We start from the raw sequence: 20,954 nt of genomic DNA on the forward strand, positions 1-20,954 counted from the left end.
AGCTGGGAACAGGAAACCCGGAGCGTTCGGAGCAGAAATCCTGCGGGGCAGGAAAGGGAGGGGGAGCCTGCAAAGTTGTGATCGCGGGGAGAGCTCCGGATCTCGGCCGAGCCGAGCCGAGCCGAGCCGGGCTGGGGCTGAGCCCGGTCCCTGCCTGGGAACAGCATCACTGAGCGGGGACAGGATGGAAAACTGAGCGTGCGGCAGCCCCGGGGGTTGGCTCTGTGAAAAATACATATTCTACGATTGGCTTTCTCCAAATATTAAAATGGATATTGTGAAATACCAAGCTGTGTTTGGTGTCAGGTACATACAGGCAATGTGTGTATTTGTGATTGTGAGATGTGTGGAGACCGACCACGGGACAGTTATAAAGAGGAATTCTAACAATAACTGAGGAAAGTAAAGCATGGAAGAAGGCCTTTGAACCTCTCGTTTGTTTGCAATTAACCTTGGTTGATTTAGGAACATTGGAATTAAAGTGTTAAGGATGTTGCTTTTTGCTTGTAGCTAAGCCTGAAAGAGTTTTGCAATAATAACCTTTTGAAGTTTAATTTTAGAATATTGCTTGTATCCTTGAAACTATAGCTTTGGAATATATATAAAGGAAACATGCTTATCTCACACCTTAATAAAGCAGAGAAAAGCAGCTTGAGAAAGGAAGATGAGCATCAACTCAAGGATTTATAGTTTCGACCAAGGGAAGCTGGACATCATTGTTATGAGATTTATAGTCCTTGCAATTAAAAGGTGGATCCACATCTGGAGAGCTGGACCTCACCAGATGGGATTCTGCTTCCTTCTTTCAGAAACCAGACCAGCACCATCTGGGGATGCTCCTTTTGGGATACATCCTGAGAAAAACTAAATCACAATAGTGTATAGAATTGTGACGTAAAAATTGGGAATAGAAACTGCTGATGAGTAAAAATTGGAATAGAAACTGCTGAGAAAGCTGATGAGTACCCCCATAAATACCTGTAAGCCCCAACTATGGGTGTGCAGTTGGAGGGAAAACTTCTCCCACTGTACCCAGCACTATATTGCTCATACTTTACCATATTAAATAATAAACTGATTGCTGCTTGGATATTGGCCAAATCAAGCTTCTTATTCATAACAATATTATACGTGTTGTGTTAAAAAGTGGTGCTGTATTAATTCTCTGAAGTAGCATGTTTAATATAGTTTTAGGTTGTAAGAAATGTTGAAATAGAAACTATGCTATGTAGGATACTTTTCTTTAAAGTATCTTGACATTTTTTATTTTTTTTTCTCAAATAACTAAACCATATATCCCTACATTATCCAAATCATTTGTCATCAATACACTTTCAATTAACCTTCCTCTATATTTCCTAGCATCAAAAACAACCGTCATCATCACTCCACAACCACCCCTAAACAAACATAGAATTAACCCCAGAACTAACCCCCCCAAAAAACCAAACAAAAATACAAACCATGATGATAAATCATCAACCAATCACCCACCAAATTTTAGGTTCTTGTAGCTTATAAAAAGCATGGCACTGAAGATGTCAAGATAAAGGACTCAGATGTAAAGAAAGGACTCACAGAGGAATAGCAGCCACAGGACACCTCAATCTTAGAGAGAAAAATAATTTATTGCCCTCTTATCAGAAGATATGAACTTCTTCCTGCCTCAAAGGTGCTGTTAGGATTCAGAGGAAGAAGTTGAGGATGACCAGACAGAATCCTGTGCTTGAATGGAATTTATGCATCATGTATGAGGTGTATGAACATGCAACAGGCTGTTGCTTTTAAGGGTTAATCCTCTGTTAACGTGGGTCCTTTTTCAGGTTTATTTTGCCCAGAAAGAGGCACCCTGACTGTCTGTAGCTCTTTGTTTCTATTGCCTCATATTGTCCTAATCCAAATTGTCTAAATTATTATTACTCTAATTGTATTACTAATTTTATAACCATTATAATACTATTAAACATTTTAAAAATTAAATAAACCACAAGTGATTAGCATTTTTCACAGCTTCCTGCCTTGCTGTGAATCTGCCTGAGCTCCTGGGTGAGCACAGCCCTGCTGCCCCTGCTGAGGTGCCACCCCAGGTGGGATTCACTCCTGAGGTCACAGAAAACTGGCATCAGTGTGAACAGGGATGGTCTCTGCAATATAATTATGATTTTATTGCTATATAACATTTTCTATGCAATATTTATATTCCTTACGTTTCTATAGTTGTAAGTAAGGATATGCCTTAAGAAAGTGAGAAGCTGTATGGGTAAGATGGTGAAAGGTTTATAGTGTAGTAATAAAATAGTATGGAGTAGGCTGGGAGTTTAGAAGTTATAATAGAAATATTAAGTTAAAACTTGTGAGTTAAGCACCCATTAGATAAAAGTATCTGCAGAAATAAGTAAAGAAGATAGGTCAGAAAAGCAAAATAAATCCTGTAGCCTTTTCTGTTGGGTTAGAAAGTTCTATATTGCCTTGTAACAAAAAAATCTTGTGCTACTCTTGAGCTATGGCTGACTGCTGGCTCCTCTAAAATCTCACAGCCTGATGTTCATCTGAGCAATAAATCATTTTGGCTTGAAAATAATCCCATCCCTTCATTTCCAGCAGTGACAATCTCCTGTTTTTCCCTCATGCTCTGCTGTGAAACTCCCCTTCCCCTCCCCTTGCTGCAGCCCAGCTCCTTTTCCCTCCCCAGCACACAGGAACCATTGGGGTGCAGCAGCTCTCCCATTTTTTTTTGCAGGATTGTTTCCTGTAGCATTTAAAATCTGTGAGAGCAAGAGGGGCCTGGATTTGTGGGGACATTGCCAAGATCCCTTCACATCTCCCAGGGCCAGGTTTGAACTTCAACCCAAGGCACAGTGAGCAAGAACTCCCACAGAATGTTTAACTTGGGGAGGTGAAATGTTTCCTGGGAGAAATTCCTCAGAAAGCTTTTCTGGTGAGGAGCCTCCATGAGTTCCAATGTTTCTCCAGAGAAATGCTAATGAAGGCAGTGGGAAAAGTTACCTTGCCAGCTAGAGCAAAGAGAAGGAAGGACGGTTTTTACAGTTAATTTATTAATTTTTTCAACAAATGAGCCCCCCCCCCCGAATAGAGCAGGGAGGATCTGCTTGTTACAGGGCCTGGGGGGTGCCCATGCTTCACCCTCAGCAGCACAAGGGCTGAAATGTGAGCTGGAGAGGCAGGCAGGGAGGGAGAGCCTTCATCCCAGGTGAGGAGCTCCAGAGGGAGGGGGGCTGTGCAGGGAGGAGCTGGGGCAGAGCTGTGCCAGGGCTCAGGACAGCAGCTTGTGCACTGCCACAGTGATGCTGTCGTGCTTCTGGATCATGATGTTCCTGCAGCAAGGACAAAGGGCTGGGGGGGCAGCTGGGCCAGCAGGGGCTGCTGGGGGTGGGGAGGGGGCAGGGGAATCCCTGAGCAGCCCCCACTGAGGGCCCATCCCCACCCCAGAGCGTGGCTGCTCCATCTCCCCACCCCATGGGCAGCGATGGAGACGTCCCTGCTGCCCCAGGGACTGATGGGCTGTGCCACCCACAGGGACCCAGGATTTGGCACCCACAGGCTGTGCCACCCACAGGGACCCAGGATTTGTCACCCACAGGATTTGTCACCCACAGGGACCCAGGATTTGTCACCCACAGGGACCCAGGATTTGTCACCCACAGGATTTGTCACCCACAGGGACCCCAGATTTGTCACCCACAGGGACCCAGGATTTGTCACCCACAGGGACCCCAGATTTGTCACCCACAGGGACCCAGGATTTGTCACCCACAGGCTGTGCCACCCACAGGGACCCAGGATTTGTCACCCACAGGATTTGTCACCCACAGGGACCCAGGATTTGTCACCCACAGGCTGTGCCACCCACAGGGACCCCAGATATATCACCTACAGGGACCCCAGAATTTGTTGTCACGGGGACATCAGGCTGTGTCACCCGCAGGGACCCCAGGATTTGTCATCCACAGGGATCCCAAGCCTGGTTATGCACAGGAATCCCAGGATTTGTTACCCACAGGGACCCCAGGATTTTTTATCCAGAGACCCCAGGATTTGTCACCCACAGGGACCCCAGGGTATTTTACCCACAGGAATCCCAGGATTTGTCGTGCCCAGGTTGTGTCACCCACAGGGACCCAGGATTTGTCACCCACAGGGACCCCTGGCTCTGCTATCCACAGCAACCCCAGGCTGTGTCACCCACAGGGACCCCAGGATATTTTACCCACAGGAATCCCAGGATTTGTCATCCCCAGGGACCCCAAAATTTGTCACCCACAGGGATCCCAGGCTCTGCCACCCACAGGGACCTCAGGCTGTGTCACCCACAGGGACCCCAGGATTTGTCACACATAGGGACCCCAGGATATTTTACCCACAGGAATGCCAGGCTCTATCACCCACAGGGACCCCAGATTTGTCACCCACAGAGATCCCCAGGATTTGTCATTCAGAGGGACCCCAGGATTTGTCACCCACATGAATCCCAAGCCTTGTTATGCACAGGAATCCCAGAAATTGTCATCCACTGGGACCCCAGGCTCAGCCACCCACAGGAACCCCAGGATTTGTCACCCACAGGGACCCCAGGATTTGTCACCTACAGGGATCTGTCATTCCCAGGGACACCAGGATATTTTACCCACAGGAATCTCAAGCTTTGTCACCCATAGGGACTCCAGGCTCTGTCACCCACAGGAACCCCAGGATTTGTCACCCACAGAGTTCCCAGGCTCTGTCACCCACAGGAACCCCAGGATTTGTCATCCCCAGGCTGTGTCACCCACAGGGACCCCAGGATTTGTCATCCCCAGGCTGTGTCACCCACAGGGACCCCAGGATTTGTCATCCCCAGGCTGTGTCACCCACAGGGATCCCAAGGGGGTGAGAGCTCCTGAGCTGCAGTAACCAGCAGCCCCTGGAAGGTTCCCCCTGCTTTTGCACCCCCATTATCCCAGTCCCTGTGGCAGTGCCTCCCCCAGGGCTGCTCCAGACTCTCCCTCAGGCACTGCCAGGGCAGGGGAGGGCCCGGGGGGGCTCAGAGGGCTGGGGCTCACCCGCTGTCGGACTCCAGGCACACCACGGGCGTGTCCGTGGGGTCCGAGGTGAGCTTGGCCGCCTGCTGGGCCAGCACGGAGATGATGCCAGCATGCTCATCTGACAGGGTGCCCCTGCCTGCAGGGGGGAGGCCAAGGGTAACCCCTCCCTGTGCCAGGGCACTGCTCTGGGACACCTCTCACTGCCCCCCAGGCCCAAGGGGTGCTCCTGCCCCAGGCATTTCCCTCCCTGGTCCTTCCTGGGCCCATTTCCCTCCCTGGTCCTTCCTGGGCCCATTTCCCTCCCTGGTCCTGCCCAATTCTCTCCCTGGTCCTTCCTGGGCCCATTTCCCTCTCTGCCCCAGCCCATTTCTCTCCCTGGTCCTTCCTGGTCCCAATTCTCTCCCTGGTCCTGCCCAATTCTCTCCCTGGTCCTGCCCTGGTCCATTTCCCTCTCTGCCCCAGCCCATTTCCTTCCCTGCTCCTGCCTGGGGCCAATTCCCTTTCTGGTCCTGCTCATTTCCCTCCCCAGTCCTGCCCTGGCCCATTTCCTCCCTGGTTCTGCCCATTTCCCTTTCTGGTTCTGCCCATTTCCCTCCCCAGTCCTGCCCTGGCCCATTTCCCTCCCTGGTCCTGCCCAATTCTCTCCCTGGTCCTGCTTGGGCCCATTTCCCTCCCTGGTCCTTCCTGGCCTCATTTCCCTCTTTGGCTCTGCCCAATTCCTTCCCTGGTCATGCCTGGGCCCATTTCCCTCACTGAGCCTATTTCCCTCCCTGGTCCTGCCCATTTCCCTCCCTGGTTCTGCTCATTTCCCTCCCCAATCCTGCCCTGCCCCATTTCTCTCCCTGGTCCTGCCCTGGGCCCCATTTCCCTCCCTGAGGGCTGTCCCAGCACCTCCCCAAAAGCTTCCTCTCCCTCCACCCAAAATCCCAAATTAAGGTGACAGGAGGAGCTGACCCTGGTGGGCACAGGCAGGTGGTGGCCCTTGGGGACACCCAAAGGAGGGGACAGGGCAGTGGGGCAGGGCAGGTGTCCCCAGGGGGACAGGGAGGGTCTGTAGGGCTGGGCCTGGTGCCCCCAACCCCATCCTGGGGAGCCCCTCAGAGGGCATGGGCAGGACCTGGGGCACCCCAATCCCTATGGGGCAGGACTTGGGGCACCCCAATCCCCCCATGGGGCAGGACCTGAGGCACCCCAATCCCTGTGGGGCAGGACCTGGAGCACCCCAATCCCTATGGGGCAGGACCTGGGGCACCCCAATCTCTGTGGGGCAGGACTTGGGGCACCCCAATCCCTATGGGGCAGGACTTGGGGCACCCCAATCTCTGTGGGGCAGGACCTGGGGCACCCCAATCCCTATGGGGCAGGACTTGGGGCACCCCAATCTCTGTGGGGCAGGACTTGGGGCACCCCAATCCCTATGGGGCAGGACTTGGGGCACCCCAATCTCTGTGGGGCAGGACCTGGGGCACCCCAATCCCTATGGGGCAGGACTTGGGGCACCCCAATCTCTGTGGGGCAGGACCTGAGGCACCCCAATCCCTGTGGGGCAGGACCTGGAGCACCCCAATCCCTATGGGGCAGGACCTGGGGCACCCCAATCTCTGTGGGGCAGGACTTGGGGCACCCCAATCCCTATGGGCAGGACTTGGGGCACCCCAATCTCCTGTGGGGCAGGACCTGGGGCACCCCAATCCCTATGGGGCAGGACCTGGGGCACCCCAATCTCTGTGGGGCAGGACCTGGGGCACCCCAATCTCTGTGGGGCAGGACCTGGGGCACCCCAATCCCATTCTGGGGAGCCCCTCAGAGGGCTTGGGCAGGACCTGGGGCACCCCAATCTCTGTGGGGCAGGACCTGGAGCACCCTAATCCCTATGGGGCAGGACTTGGGGCACCCCAATCCCTATGGGGCAGGACCTGGGGCACCCCAACCCCTATGGGGCAGTGCCAGGTGCCCCCAGCCCCAGGAGCCCTGCGAGTGCCCGGGCAGTGCCAGGAGCGCCCCCCAGTGCCCCCCATGCCCAGAGCTCCTCACTCACAGCCCAGGTTGAGCCCCTGTGAGTCGGTGCACAGCACACCCACCACGGCCGGGCTCTTCATGCTGCGGGAGAGAGAGAGCAGAGCTCAGAGCAGGGACAGAACGGCCCCCTCAGGGGGACAGCCCGTCCCCATGTCCCCATCACTCCCCTGTGTGGGGGACACCCCCAGTGTTCCCCGTGTCCCCCCCATCCTCCCATATCACCCCATGTCTCCCTGTGTCCCCCATATCCCTCCATGTTGCCCCTATGCCCCGTGTCCCCACGTTCCCCATGTCCCTATGTCCCCCCTGTCCCCCCATGTCCCCCTACATTCCCCGTGTCCCCCTCTGTCCCCCACATCTCCCCGTGCATCCATGTTCCCCCTGTGTCCCCATATCCCCCCATGTCCCACATATCCCCCCTCCCCATGTCCCCCCATGTCTCCCTTTATCCCCCTGTCCCCCATGTCTCCCAATGTCCTTGTGTCCTTTCCATGTCCCCCCTTGTTTCCCCGTCCCCCTGTGCCCCCCATATCCCCCCATGTCCCCCACATCTCCCCGTGCCTTCATGTTCCCCCCGTTCCCACGTGTCCCCCCCACATCCCCATTGTCTCTCCACGTCCCCCCAGTGTTCCCCGTGCCCCCCCAATCCCCCCGTCCCCCATGGTCCCCCACGTTCCTGTGTCACCATGTCCCTCCCGTGTCCCCCATATCCCCCCGTGTCTCCCCATGTCCCCCCGTCCCCATATCCTCCCATGTCCCCCTTTATCTCCACATATCCCCTGTGTCCCCCGTGTTACTCACATCCCCCGTGTCCCCCCATGTCCCTCCATGTCCCCCATATCTCCCAGTGCCTCCATGTTCCCCCCGTGTCCCCCCACATCCCCCGTGTCCCCCCACATCCCCCGTGTCCCTCTTTATCCCCCCATATCCCCCTCTGTTCCCTCATGCTCCCCTATCCCCCAATGTCCCCCCGTCCCCGTGCCCCCCTCGTCCCTCCTTGTCCCCTCACATCCCCCCAAACCCCCGTTTCCCCCGCGTCCCCCACATTCCCCAATGTCCCCCAATATCCCTCCGTACCCCCTCATGTCCCCCACATTCCCCTATACCTCCCCATGCATTCATGTCCCCCCACAAACCCCCGTGCCCCCCCCATCCCCGGTGTCCCCCCGTGTCCCCCTGTCCCCCACATCGCCCCGTGTCCCGCCCTGTCCCCGCCGTCCCCTCACGTCTCCTCCAGGTGCTGTTCCAGCGTTCCCTCCATCGCCGCTCGCCTCCACTTCCGCACCGCTCACGTCACCCCCGCCACGGCGGCTCCGCAGGGCCAAAAGCGCTCGGGGCGCGCTCGGCTCCGCGGGGACGCCGCGCTTTGGGGACGCCCCGCAATCCGCCGGCCCCGGGATGCCCCGACCGCCTCTCCCGGCACCGGGCCCGGGTCTGGGCGTTCGCAGCAAACCCGCCCCCCCAAAACAGCCCTCCCCGCTGGTTTTCCCCCAGAGCACGCGGCACAGTTGCGATATTTTGGTTTTTTTCCTTCTTTTTCTCGACTTTCCCGTCCAGTCGCGTCCCTCCTTCCCCGCAGCGCCGCCCGGGGTTTGCGTGGCCGAAGGAAATTCAAGTGGGGTTTTAAGGATCCTCCTGGATTCTCCGTGGCATCACAAATCCCTTCCCCAGGTGTTGGCTCCTGGATGATGCCCATCAGTTTCCACAGCCCCTCTTTATTTTCTCCAAATTATTTTCTCCCAGCAGAAATATATTTCTCCCACCACAATATCTTAGCAAGAAACTTCTAGGAAATATCCTTGGGAATATCCTTTTGACTTATAGGAAATATCCTTTTAATTCTTAGGAAATGGGAAATATCCTAGGGAATGTCCTTTTACTCCTAGGAAATATAATATAATATAATATAATATAATATAATATAATATAATATAATATAATATAATATAATATAATATAATATAATATAATATAATATAATATAATATAATATAATATAATTTATATTAATTATATTATATTATGACATTGTATGACATTTTATGTCATTATATTAATTATAATAATATAGATAATAGCATATATTATGTTAATATAATGATAGTAATTATATTATTATGGTTACATAATAATTAAAATAATTATCATCATACATTACTTATAATTATATATCATTATATATTAATATAGTTTAATATAATGTAATATAATGTAATATAAATATAATGTAAGTACAGAAAATTATTATATTATATTATATTATATTATATTATATTATATTATATTATATTATATTATATTATATTATATTATATTATATTATATTATATTATATTATATTATATTATATTATATTATATTATATTATATTACTAAAGAAAGAGAAAGGAGACATCAGAAGGCCAAACAGGAGTGAATAATAAAAACCTGTGACTGACGAGAGTCCCAACACAGCTGGACTGAAATTGGTCATTAAATTAAAACAATTCACATGCTGAGTAAACAATTCTCCAAATCACATTCCAAAGCAGCAAAACAAGAAGAAGCCGAAGCTTCCCAGGAGAAGAAATCCTAGCAAAGGGATTTTTCATGAAATATCCCAGTGGCACGGGGCTCCCTGTTCCGGGCACAGCCTGGCACCAGCCCAGCACCCACAGGGTCACCTTGTCCCGTTTGCATCCCGGGGTCAGAGATAAGGGGGGGTCACCCACGTCAGCAGCCACAGGGGCCCCCTCGTGCCAGCCTGGGGGGCTCCTGCAAACAGGAGGGTCTGCAAACAGGAGAGTCCTGCAAACAGGAGAGTCCTGCAAACAGGAGAGTCCTGCACACAGGAGAGTCCTGCAAACAGGAGAGTCCTGCACACAGGAGAGTCCTGCACACAGGAGAGTCCTGCAAACAGGAGAGTCCTGCACACAGGAGAGTCCTGCAAACAGGAGAGTCCTGCAAACAGGAGGGTCTGCAAACAGGAGAGTCCTGCACACAGGAGAGTCCTGCACGCAGGAGTCCTGCACACAGGAGAGTCCTGCACACAGGAGAGTCCTGCACACAGGAGAGTCCTGCAAACAGAGGAGTCCTGCACACAGGAGAGTCCTGCACACAGGAGGGTCTGCAAACAGGAGAATCCTGCACACAGGAGAGTCCTGCACACAGGAGAGTCCTGCAAACAGGAGAGTCCTGCACACAGGAGAATCCTGCACACAGGAGAGTCCTGCACACAGGAGAGTCCTGCACACAGGAGAATCCTGCACACAGGAGAGTCCTGCACACAGGAGAGTCCTGCACACAGGAGGGTCTGCAAACAGGAGAGTCCTGCACACAGGAGAATCCTGCACACAGGAGTCCTGCACACAGGAGAGTCCTGCACACAGGAGAGTCCTGCACACAGGAGAGTCCTGCACACAGGAGGGTCTGCAAACAGGAGAGTCCTGCACACAGGAGAATCCTGCACACAGGAGTCCTGCAAACAGAGGAGTCCTGCAAACAGAGGAGTCCTGCACACAGGAGAGTCCTGCAAACAGGAGAGTCCTGCACACAGGAGTCCTGCACACAGGAGAGTCCTGCACACAGGAGAGTCCTGCAAACAGGAGAGTCCTGCACACAGGAGAGTCCTGCACACAGGAGTCCTGCACACAGGAGAGTCTGCAAACAGGAGAGTCCTGCAAAGAGGAGTCCTGCAAACAGAGGAGTCCTGCAAACAGAGGAGTCCTGCAAACAGAGGAGTCCTGCACACAGGAGAGTCCTACACAGAGGAGAGTCCTGCACACAGGAGAGTCCTGCACACAGAGGAGTCCTGCAAACAGAGGAGTCCTGCACACAGGAGTTTGAATAAAGCATGGCCACTCCACTGAAATCTAATCGGACCAACAACAGACCCCACTATTCACCGTCCCCTCGTCCCCCAGTAACCCCAACACACACCCTACAGCAAGCCCCACCACCACAACCAACCCCATCCCAAGGCCATAACCAACAACGCCCCAGCTGGCCCAGGTTCTGGGTAAGGATCCGCCACCAACAACACTGAATAAACAAACACTACCAACATCCCCCCTAAATAAACCATAACAAGCACCAAAGACACAAAGGAAACCCCCAAAACTTACCAGCCAACCACACCCTGCAACTGCTACTGCAACCATCCCCAGCGCCCCGTAATAAGGGGAGGGGTTAGATGAACTGCCAACCCCGCTAAAACAAAGCACAACTCTAAAAATAAAACAAATTCTATCATAAATCTATCATAAATTCTTACTCGGCATCTCTCTGAGATCTATAGCCTGCAAACAGGAGAGTCCTGCACACAGGAGTGAGTTTCTTGCACACAGAGTCCCTCTGCTCTTTGAAATGGCCAAGGGTGCCAGGCTGAAAAGCCCAGATGGTGTCTCCAGCTCTGGGGTTTGCAGCATCATGGCATGGAGATGCTGGAGCAATTCCAGAAGAGGCCACAGGGATGATCCCAAGGTTGGAGCTCTCTGCTCTGCAGCCAGGCTGGGAGAGCTGGGGGTGCTCACCTGGGGAGGAGAACTCACAGAACTCACAGAATGACCAGGTTGGAAGGGACCTTAAAGATCATCTAATCCAACGCAGCCCCAATGTGGTGGTGTTCAGTGGGGTCCCAGGGTGAGGGAAGAGACGAAGATCTGACTCCATGTTTCAGAAGGCTTGATTTATTATTTTATGACATATATATTGCATTAAAACTATACTAAAAGAATAGAAGAAAGGATTTCATCTGAAGGCTTGCAAGCAAGAAGAAGAATGATAACAAAAGCTTGTGTCTGACCAAGAGTCTGAGCCAGCTGACTGTGATTGGCCATTAATTAGAAACAATTCTATGAGACCAATCACAGATGCACCTGTTGCATTTCACAGCAGCAGATAATCATTGTTTACATTTTGTTCCTGAGGCCTCTCAGCTCCTCAGGAGAAAAAACCCTAAAGAAAGGATTTTTCATAAAACATGTCTGTGACACTCCAACACCTCAACTAAACCCTGGCACACAGTGCCACATCCAGAGAAGGCGCAGGTAGAGCTCAGAGCCCCTTCCAGAGCTAAAGGGGATCCAGGAGAGCTGGAGAGGGACTGGGGACAAGGGATGGAGGGACAGGACACAGGGAATGGCTCCCACTGGCAGAGGGCAGGGATGGATGGGATTTTTGGGAAGGAATCCTTCCCTGGGAGGGTGGGGAGGGACTGGGATGGAATTCCCAGAGCAGCTGTGGCTGCCCCTGGATGCCTGGCAGTGTCCAAGGCCAGGCTGGATGGGACTTGGAGCAGCCTGGGACAGTGAAGGTGTCCCTGCCATGGCAGGGTTTGGGACTGGATGAGCTTTAAAGTCCCTTCCAACAGGCATTATCCTGGATTTCTGGATGCATGCCCACAGCCAGGCAGTGCCTGGTTGGGATGAAGGATTTGGTGCCTCAAGGATGCAGAGTTTGGATTTGGGATCTAGAAGGGAGCATGGGGTCCCAGGAGAGGATCGTGGTTGGCATTAGGGGACAATTCCACCCTGCCAGGTGACGTGTGGCTCGTGTGTGCTGTGTCCTTCAGGTCCTGGCTGTCACCTGCCTTGGCTGGGTGCCCAAAGGAGGGGAGGGGGCAGCTCCTGCTGGTCCTGGCTGCTCTTGGCACGGCACGGGGGGTGGGCAGGGGCTTTATGGGCTTTATAAACCTGAGGGAACTGGCCCAGGCTGTCCTGGCAGGATGTGGTTCCTCGTGCTCCTCTGTGCTGCCTCTGCCCTGTGCCACGGAGTCACCAGGTGAGCCACAGCAGCATCACTGCCAGGGACACTGGGAAAAGTGAGGGGGAAATGGGAATTTGGAGGCTTTTTGTGGCTTTGGGGAGCACAGGTGAGGTCTGAGGCTGCAGAAAGCTGCTCCCGGGGTGCAGAGAATGAGGGTGTGCCTGGGGAGGGGGCAGATTTCTTAGGCTGTTTAGGGATTTTTGAGGAAATCCCAGATTCAGAGTTTTGGGGGAGTTTCCTGTGCTTCCTCTGTTGGATCAGGGCATTGGAAGTGTCAAACACTGGAGCTGCAGACAGCAAAATCCCATCTCCCTCTTCTTTCTCCCTTGTTGCTTGTGCCAGGCTGCCCTTGGAGAGGGGGAAGAAGCTGAGAGATGTCCTCAGGGAGAAGGATTTGCTGCACCAGTTCTTCCAGCATCACCACTACGACATCGGCACCAAATTCCCGCACGCTTTCCCCAACGGAACCGGCTTGGCCACCGAGCCCCTGCTGAACGCCCTGGACGTGAGTATGGGCTCCAATCCCCTGGAACACAGCCCTGGCAAGGCCTGTGGGATGTCCATCCCTATGTCCAAACCAAATCCTTCATCCCAAAACCTTTAACTCACATCCTTCACCCCTCCTTGCCCACACTGAACGGAGAAATATCCCCCAGGAGCTCTGCTGGAAGCACGGGTGTCACAGACATCTTTTATGGAAAATCCTTTCCTTAGGATTTTTCCTCCTGAGGAGCTGAGAGGCCTCAGGAACAAAATGTAAACAATGATTATCTGCTGCTGTGGAATGCAACAGGTGCATCTGTGATTGGCCCATGTTGTTGTTTCTAATTAATGGACAATCACAGTGAGCTGGCTCGGACAGAGAGCCCAAGCCACAAACCTTTGTTATCATTTCTTTCCTATTCTATTCTTAGCCAGCCTTCTGATGAAGCCTTTTCTTCTATTCTTTTTGTATAGTTTTAATGTAATATATATCATAAAATAATAAATCAAACCTTCTGAAACATGGAGTCAGATCCTCATCTCTTCCCTCATCCTCGGACCCCTGTGAACACCGTCACACAGGGGGTCTCCATGAAGCAGGGGACCAAGCCTGGGGAAGGTCCAGGTTTGGTTTCATGCCTCCAAATCCATCTCTGGCCTGCAGGTGGAATATTATGGGACCATCTCCATTGGCACCCCCCCGCAGGACTTCAGCGTGGTCTTCGACACCGGCTCCTCCGACCTCTGGGTGCCCTCTGTGTCCTGCCCCAGCCTGGCCTGCCGTGAGTAGGGCCCAGCTGCATGTTCTGGGTTTGGAATGGCTCCACCAAGCCCAGAAATTGGGGTGACATTGCCAGGGGAGGGGGATTCACCCAGCTGGGCCATGGCAGCTGTGAGTGATGAGTATTTGGGCTGTAGGGACTGCTCAGGGCCGCATTCCTCAGGTGATGTGATTTCTGCTTGGTGCCTCAGTTTCCCCATGTGCCCAAGGGGGGTGGGAATGCCTGTAGTTGCTGGAGGAGGGGAAGGATGAGCAGCAAATGCTCACAGCTGAATTATTCTTGAAGGCAAGATAATGTACAGCAATTCAGGGCTCCTTCTCCCACACGTCCCTTAGGCTTGGCCTTGCTTGAAGGTTTAATTCTGTGTTTTGCCACTTATAGAAACCCACCAGATGTTTGACCCCTCTCAGTCCTCCACCTACAAGAGCACAGGGCTGAGTCTGTCCATCCACTACGGCACAGGAGAGATGGAGGGGACCGTGGGTTCAGACACCGTCACTGTGAGTGTCCCCATGGCAAGGCTGGGGAACATCCATTGGGAACATCCATGGGGAACATCCATGGGGAATATCCCTCATCCCACCTGTAGGGCCAACGGGGGTAGGACAGTCTGTTGGGGAAAATGAAGCAGAAAAGCCTTATAATTATGATTGCCTGGCAAAAGATTTTGAGAATATGGAAACTATCAGCGAGATTGAAATGAAAGCAAGCTTTGAGATCCCTCAGTTACTGAACAACTGGAAAACAATGGTGTGGCCAGCTGAAGGTGATCCCCTCTTGATGGAACAACACCCTCTGCTTGCAGACAGGCCCAAGGGTCAGAGCAGACCCTACAGCTTGGCAGAAGGGCCCAAAGAGGAGTTTTTAGGGTTTAAAATGTAACACAGTGTGGTAATGTAATGATTCTTATAGGCTGTATGTAAATGCTATAGGATTTGTATCTTGTACTATATTGGTTGGTGAGAATCAGAATATTCAACACAGAAGAAGATTTATGGTATTGTAACGGGAACTCCACTCTTTTTACTCTTCCTTGTTCTCTCTCATCCTCTTAACCACACTCTTGCCTTCTCTCTCTTTACCTCTCTCTCCCTCTTTGGGGCTACTCCGAGCTGTGGCTGGCAGCTCCAAGCAGGGCCCTCCGTCTGTCCCCACTGTTGTAGGAGCGTCAGGGGTGGGATGGTGGGGATGGATGGAGAGGAGAGATCTCTGCAGCCAGGGTGGGAACTTGTGGGTTATTGCAAAGGGCCTGGGTGCAGGGCCCTGCTGGGAGCTGCCAGCCACAGCTGGAGCAGGACTGAGAGAAGAGAGGGGCAGAGAGGATGAGAGGGTAAGAGAGTAAAAGGCAAGAGAGCGAAGTTCCAGTTACAATACAATAAATCTCCTGTGCTGAGCATTCTGATTCTCACTAACCAATCTAGTACAAGATACAAATCCTATAGCATTTCCATACAGCCTATAAGAACCATTACATTACCATACTGGGTCAAAATCAAATCCCCAGATGCTCTGGGCTGTGTGCCAGGGTCTCTGAGCCCCCTGGTGGGGTCCTGGCAACTCTGGACACCCGGAGGGATGCACTGAGCTCTGAGAGCTGAAGAGACCCAGAGTCTGTGTGTTACTCATTCACCTGCAGTGGTGTCTGCAGGAGCCTTTTCAGATGCAGGAGGTGCTGGGGCTTCTCCTGCTGGGGCTGGGGGTGCTGCGAGGGAGGGAATCCCTGAGCTGCCTCCTCTCTGTCATCCCTGTGACAAGGAGGGAATTCCCAGCTGGGCACCTTGTACATCTCTCCTCTCTCAAACCTCAGTGAGAATTTCAGCCTTAGAAGGGGTTTTTTTTTGTATATTTAACAAAAGAGATTATTTCTGTTCCACTGGAGTGACTGGGACTGGTGTTTGGCAACTCTGGACACCCGGAGTGATGCACTGAGCTCCGACAGCAGGGGATCCCCAAATTAACCAGATTAACACCAGAATCCCAGTGCCTGCTCCAGGCCTCACTTCCCTGTCCCCAGGTGGCCTCTCTGGTGGACACCAACCAGCTCTTTGGCTTGAGCACCGCTGAGCCCGGCCAGTTCTTTGTCCACGTCCAATTTGATGGGATCCTGGGCTTGGGATACCCAAACCTGGCTGCTGATGGCATCACCCCTGTCTTTGATAACCTGGTGAACCAGAGCTTGCTGCAGGAGAACCTCTTCTCTGTCTACCTGTCCCGGTGAGCCACGTGGGCTTGGGGGGCTGAGGAAGGGGGGATTGTCTTGATTTGGAAAGACAGGAGTCTGCTAAGGAAGGCAGGAGCCTCCCCTGAAAGGGAAAATGTAAACCCTCCCCACCCTTCTTAATTGCTATAAATTTTATATAAATTTTAAATTAAGGGGCTCTCAGGAAAAAATATGGAGCAGGAAATAACAGTTCTTTACTAGGGAAGGAAAAAAAAAGGATAAAATAAACAATGCAGTACACTAGAACAACACTGCCAGAGTCAGAACCCAGCCTGACACCCTGTGGCTCAGGGTGCTGGCAGCAGTCCCATTGGAATTGTGGCTCAGCCCTCCTGCAGTGTCAGGGCTGGTTCTGCTGGAGCAGGGATCCTGGAGAAAGGTGCAGTCTCTGCCTCTGAAGATCCAGGGGAAGAAGAGGCAGCTGCTGTTCCTCTGGGCAATCCAGTGCAGAAGCTGTGCTGGTGTTCCAGAATCTCCAGATTATATCTGGGTAGGAATGCTTGGCTCCTCCCTCTGGGCTCACATCTCCCAATGGGATGCTGTAGTTCTTATCAGCCATGCAGGGACATTCAATAGCTGTTATCTGCAGAGGACTCCTCAGAGGGAGGTGTGAATGTGGTCACTCAAAGAGAGAGATAAGCCAAACTGCCCACTTGACAATAGATGGTAATTGAAAACATTTTGCATTGCAATCTTCAACAGGGATGCACCTCATGCATGGTGTGCTGGCGGCTCTGGCTCCTCCCTTGTCACTGCTGCCATCAGATATTGTGTCTGTGCCACCATGTGCAAGGGTTGGGGGCTGTAGGAATGTGCTTCTTGTTGATAGAGTGACAAAGCTATTTTTTGTCTCTTTAAAAAGGAAATAAGCTCAGAAGTTTCTCTTTTCCCTTAGGTGGAAAAGGCATCACATAGGTTTGGGGGACTTCACCTCAAACTTAAGGATGGTTAATTGGACAGGAGCCAGAAAGATCCTGTTTAGGCAATTTATCAGGAAAAGAAGAGAACAAAGAAAATAATCGTTTTTGTGAGGTTTTTTACTAGGAGCAAGAACCTCTTGCACTTGGCTCCGTTTTTCTCTGTAGACAGTTTTGTTATTTTGCCTTTTATTAAAACCTTTTTGTTTCCAACACTGCAACAGAAGGCATCCTGCTGATTTTATGCCTTCTAAAGTAGCTGAGCTATCTTGGGTGTCAAATAGGCCTCCAAGAGCTCATGAGACCTGGCTCAAGGAGGCTCCTCTTTCCAGCCTCCCCAGAGGGCTCAGGGCTCACTGGGAAACAGTTCCCAGCACTGCTCCTGGTGCCAAAGTCTCTGGCCCTGCTGCTTTGCTGTGTGAGGAGGTGGGGACAATCAGTGTCCTACCCTTGGGACACACAGCCCTGCATTGAACCACAAGGCAAATCTCCCTTGTTTTTGTTTCCTGCACCATCCAGGGAGGCAGCAGGGAGCGTGGTCATCTTCGGGGGCATCGATGAATCCTATTTCACTGGCCCCATCAACTGGATCCCTGTCGCTTACCAGGGCTACTGGCAGATCTCCATGGACAGGTGACAAACCAGCTCTGTTGCTCTGTGATCGCCTCAAAGCATTGCTTCTAAAGAGACATTGGGCCCATCAGTACCAGAGGCTTCCAGTGACATCCTCACCCCAGGGCTGAGGGATGCAGGGGGATAAGGGGACAAACTCCGTAGTGCTTTGGTAACTGACACCCAAAATGAGGATGCTTTGTGCCTGGGGCACAGCCTAGTTCCTGTCTTGTGATTTAGGGAATGTCTGGTGATGAGGAGAGCAAAATCATGGGTCAAAACCTCATTTTGTTGGGCTGGAGTGGGTCCCAGCTGCTGGGATGTGTTCAGTGCCCACATCTGCAATGGTGGCTCTGCAACTCCAGACAGGAGCAGGCTCACAGGCAGCACTCGGGGTTACCCAGCTTCAACTCTTATGAAAGAAGTTAGAAACCAACCCTGAGGCCCATTGGTTATCTCACGGCCCCGTTGGTAATTTCACAGCCCTGTGGGTTATTTCACAGCCCCATTGGTTATCTCACAGCCCCGCTGGTTATCTCACAGCCCTGTTGGTTATTTCACAGCCCTGCTGGTTATTTCACAGCCCCGTTGGTTATCTCACAGCCCCTTTGGTTATCTCACAGCCCTGTTGGTTATCTCACAGCCCCGTTGGTTATCTCACAGCCCCGTTGGTTATTTAGAGATGTAAGTTAGAATTAAGAAGGAAATATTTCACAGAAAGAGTGGTCAGATACTGGAATCATTTACCCAGTGAGGTGGTTGAGTCATCATCCCTTGAAGAATTCAAAAAAAGACTGGATGTGGCACTTGCTGCCATGATCTAGTTGAACAGTTAGAACATCGGCTGGACTTGATGATCTTATAGGTCTCTTCCAGCCTTGAACTTCTGTGATTCTGTGATTCATGGCCCCGTTGGTTATTTCACATCCCCATTGGTTATCTCACGACCCTGTTGGTTATTTCACAGCCCCTTTGGTTATTTCACAGCTCCATTGGTTATTTCACAGCCCCGTTGGTTCTCTCACAGCCTCTGCTTGGTCTCTCTCCACAGCATCATTGTGGGCGGCCAGGAGGTCGCGTGCGCTGGTGGCTGCCAGGCCATCATCGACACCGGCACTTCCCTCGTGGCCGGGCCCCCCTCGGGCATCAGGAGCATCCAGAGCACCGTTGGGGCCACGAATGGCGAGTATGGAGAGGTGAGAGCTCACCCTGCTGGCCCTGGAGGCAGCTGGCACAGCAGAGCCCAGCCAAGGGCTGGGGAAACCGTGTGGGGAAACCACCCCGTGCTCATGGCAACCCTGACAGGGATACCCTGGGGCTCTCTGGTTTGTGTCAGTGGGACAGAGAATCACAGAATGTCCTGGGCTGAAGGGACCCATCAGGATTCATCCAGTCTAACCCCTGCCCAGGATACCCCAACAATCCCACCCTGGGCATCCCTGGCAGCGCTGTCCAAACTCTCCTGGAGCTCTGGCAGCCTCGGGGCTGTGCCCATTCCCTGGGGAGCCTGGGCAGTGCCAGCACCCTCTGGGGGAAGAACCTTTCCCTGATCTCCAGCCTGACCTGCCCTGGCCCAGCCCCAGCCCTTCCTTGGGTCCTGTCCCTGTCACAGACATTGGAGCTGTCCCTCTGCTGCCCCTCAGGAGGAGGTTGGAGGCCCCAGTGAGGTCTCCCCTCACTCCTCACCCTCTGAACACGTTTCCCTGCTGAGAGCCCTCTCCTCTGCTCCCTGCAGCACAGTGTGAACTGCAGCTCCATCCCTGCCATGCCTGATGTCATCTTTGTCATCGATGGGGTCCAGTACCCTGTGTCAGCCTTGGCCTACACCGAGCAGGTAAGTGGGGACCAGCAGCTCCTGGCTGCAGGAACCTCTCTCAAGGTATTCTGTTCTCTCCAGTGGCCTTGGCTTCTCCCATTCCCTTGGGAGATGAATGGCCAAAGGCCTCCAGGGCAATGCAAGAAGAGATTTCCCACATTTCCCCAATTTCCTTCTCGTGCTCAAACGCAGCACAGTGAAGAATCTTGCATGAGCAGCTTCCAGGACACCTCTGGGGACCTCTGGATCTTGGGAGATGTCTTCATCAGGGTGTACTACAGCATCTTTGACCGGGCCAACAACCGCATTGGACTGGCCAAGGCTGTTTAGATCCACCACGATGGGAGAGCTGCTGGGGTTTGTGCACACCCAGCCCCAAGCAAGGCTTTTGGCACAAATAAAGAGCTGGTGGTTCTGAGCTGGTGGCTGTGTGTGTATTTCTGATGGAATGGCAGGAGGCAGGAGGAGCTGCTTTGTGGTGGCCAAGGATGGTTTGTCCATCACAGCTCTGCTGAGGGCCCCTGGGAGCTGTGATCGCTGCAGGGCTGAGGGGTGGAAGACAAGGTTGGCTCTTTTTGTGGGGCTACAACAAGTAGGGGATTCTGGAATGCTGGGGAAGATGAAACAGGAAAGCCTTATAAATATGATTGTCTGGCAAAAGATTTTGAGAATATGGAAACTATAAGCGAGATTGAAATGAAAGCAAGCTTTGAGATACCTCAGTTACTGAACAACTGGAAAACAATGGTGTGGCCAGATGAAAGTAATCCCCCTTTGATGAAACAACACCCTCTGCTTGCAGACAGGCCCAAGTGGAATTGCTCAGCAAGAAGCCAGGAGAGAGATCCAGGTCCCTGCTGTGTCTTCATTTCTGCAGCGCTGAGGGACAAGGGGCTGCTGGCTTTATTTCTTGGTAAATTAAGGCTCCACCACTGGTGGGGCCTGGAGATTCCATCCCCAGCAGGAGCAGGGATGTGGAGGGGGAGATCCAGGTGATTTGGGTCAGAAATTAATTATTGTCTTCTTGCACTGTGTAAGAACTGAACTGGCTGTAGAGGAGGATGTGATGTGGGATGGTGGGAGTGGGATTTACCCCCCATATCCCTGGAATCCCAAATCCCAAGGATTCCCAGCCCAGCTGGTGGGAATCCCTTGTGTCCAAGCACAAGAGTGATCCAGCCCTGGATTTTGGGCACATGGGACTTGCCCTCAGGTCTGTCACAGGAATTTTCTCATTACTATTGATGCCTCAGGTTTGGCTTTTATATTTTTCAGGTTCTGGGCTGCTTTAGTGTGCGGGTCTGGGTTCACATTAGG

General features: G+C 52.3%; 2 protein-coding genes across 2 annotated transcripts; one reads left to right on the forward strand and one right to left on the reverse strand.

The window, feature by feature from the left end:
- Positions 1 to 3,034: 3,034 nt before the first annotated feature.
- LAMTOR5 (late endosomal/lysosomal adaptor, MAPK and MTOR activator 5) lies at positions 3,035 to 8,402 on the reverse strand. The gene is made up of 4 exons (XM_063177976.1): positions 8,288 to 8,402; positions 7,081 to 7,142; positions 5,061 to 5,178; positions 3,035 to 3,335 (listed from the first exon to the last, which is right to left on the reverse strand). The coding sequence occupies exons 1-4, from the start codon at positions 8,320 to 8,322 to the stop codon at positions 3,275 to 3,277; spliced, it is 276 nt and encodes a 91-aa protein (XP_063034046.1). The 5' UTR covers positions 8,323 to 8,402; the 3' UTR covers positions 3,035 to 3,274.
- Positions 8,403 to 12,765: 4,363 nt separating this feature from the next.
- LOC134430314 (embryonic pepsinogen-like) lies at positions 12,766 to 20,055 on the forward strand. Its single transcript, XM_063177911.1, has 9 exons — positions 12,766 to 12,821; positions 13,149 to 13,311; positions 13,954 to 14,071; positions 14,453 to 14,571; positions 16,086 to 16,285; positions 17,729 to 17,842; positions 18,873 to 19,017; positions 19,557 to 19,655; positions 19,830 to 20,055. Exons 1-9 carry the CDS (start codon positions 12,766 to 12,768, stop codon positions 19,965 to 19,967), a joined length of 1,152 nt encoding a protein of 383 aa, XP_063033981.1. The 3' UTR covers positions 19,968 to 20,055.
- The last annotated feature ends 899 nt before the right edge of the window (positions 20,056 to 20,954 follow it).

The sequence above is a fragment of the Melospiza melodia genome, chromosome 28 (genome assembly GCF_035770615.1).
Source record: "Melospiza melodia melodia isolate bMelMel2 chromosome 28, bMelMel2.pri, whole genome shotgun sequence".
Lineage (NCBI taxonomy): Eukaryota > Metazoa > Chordata > Aves > Passeriformes > Passerellidae > Melospiza > Melospiza melodia.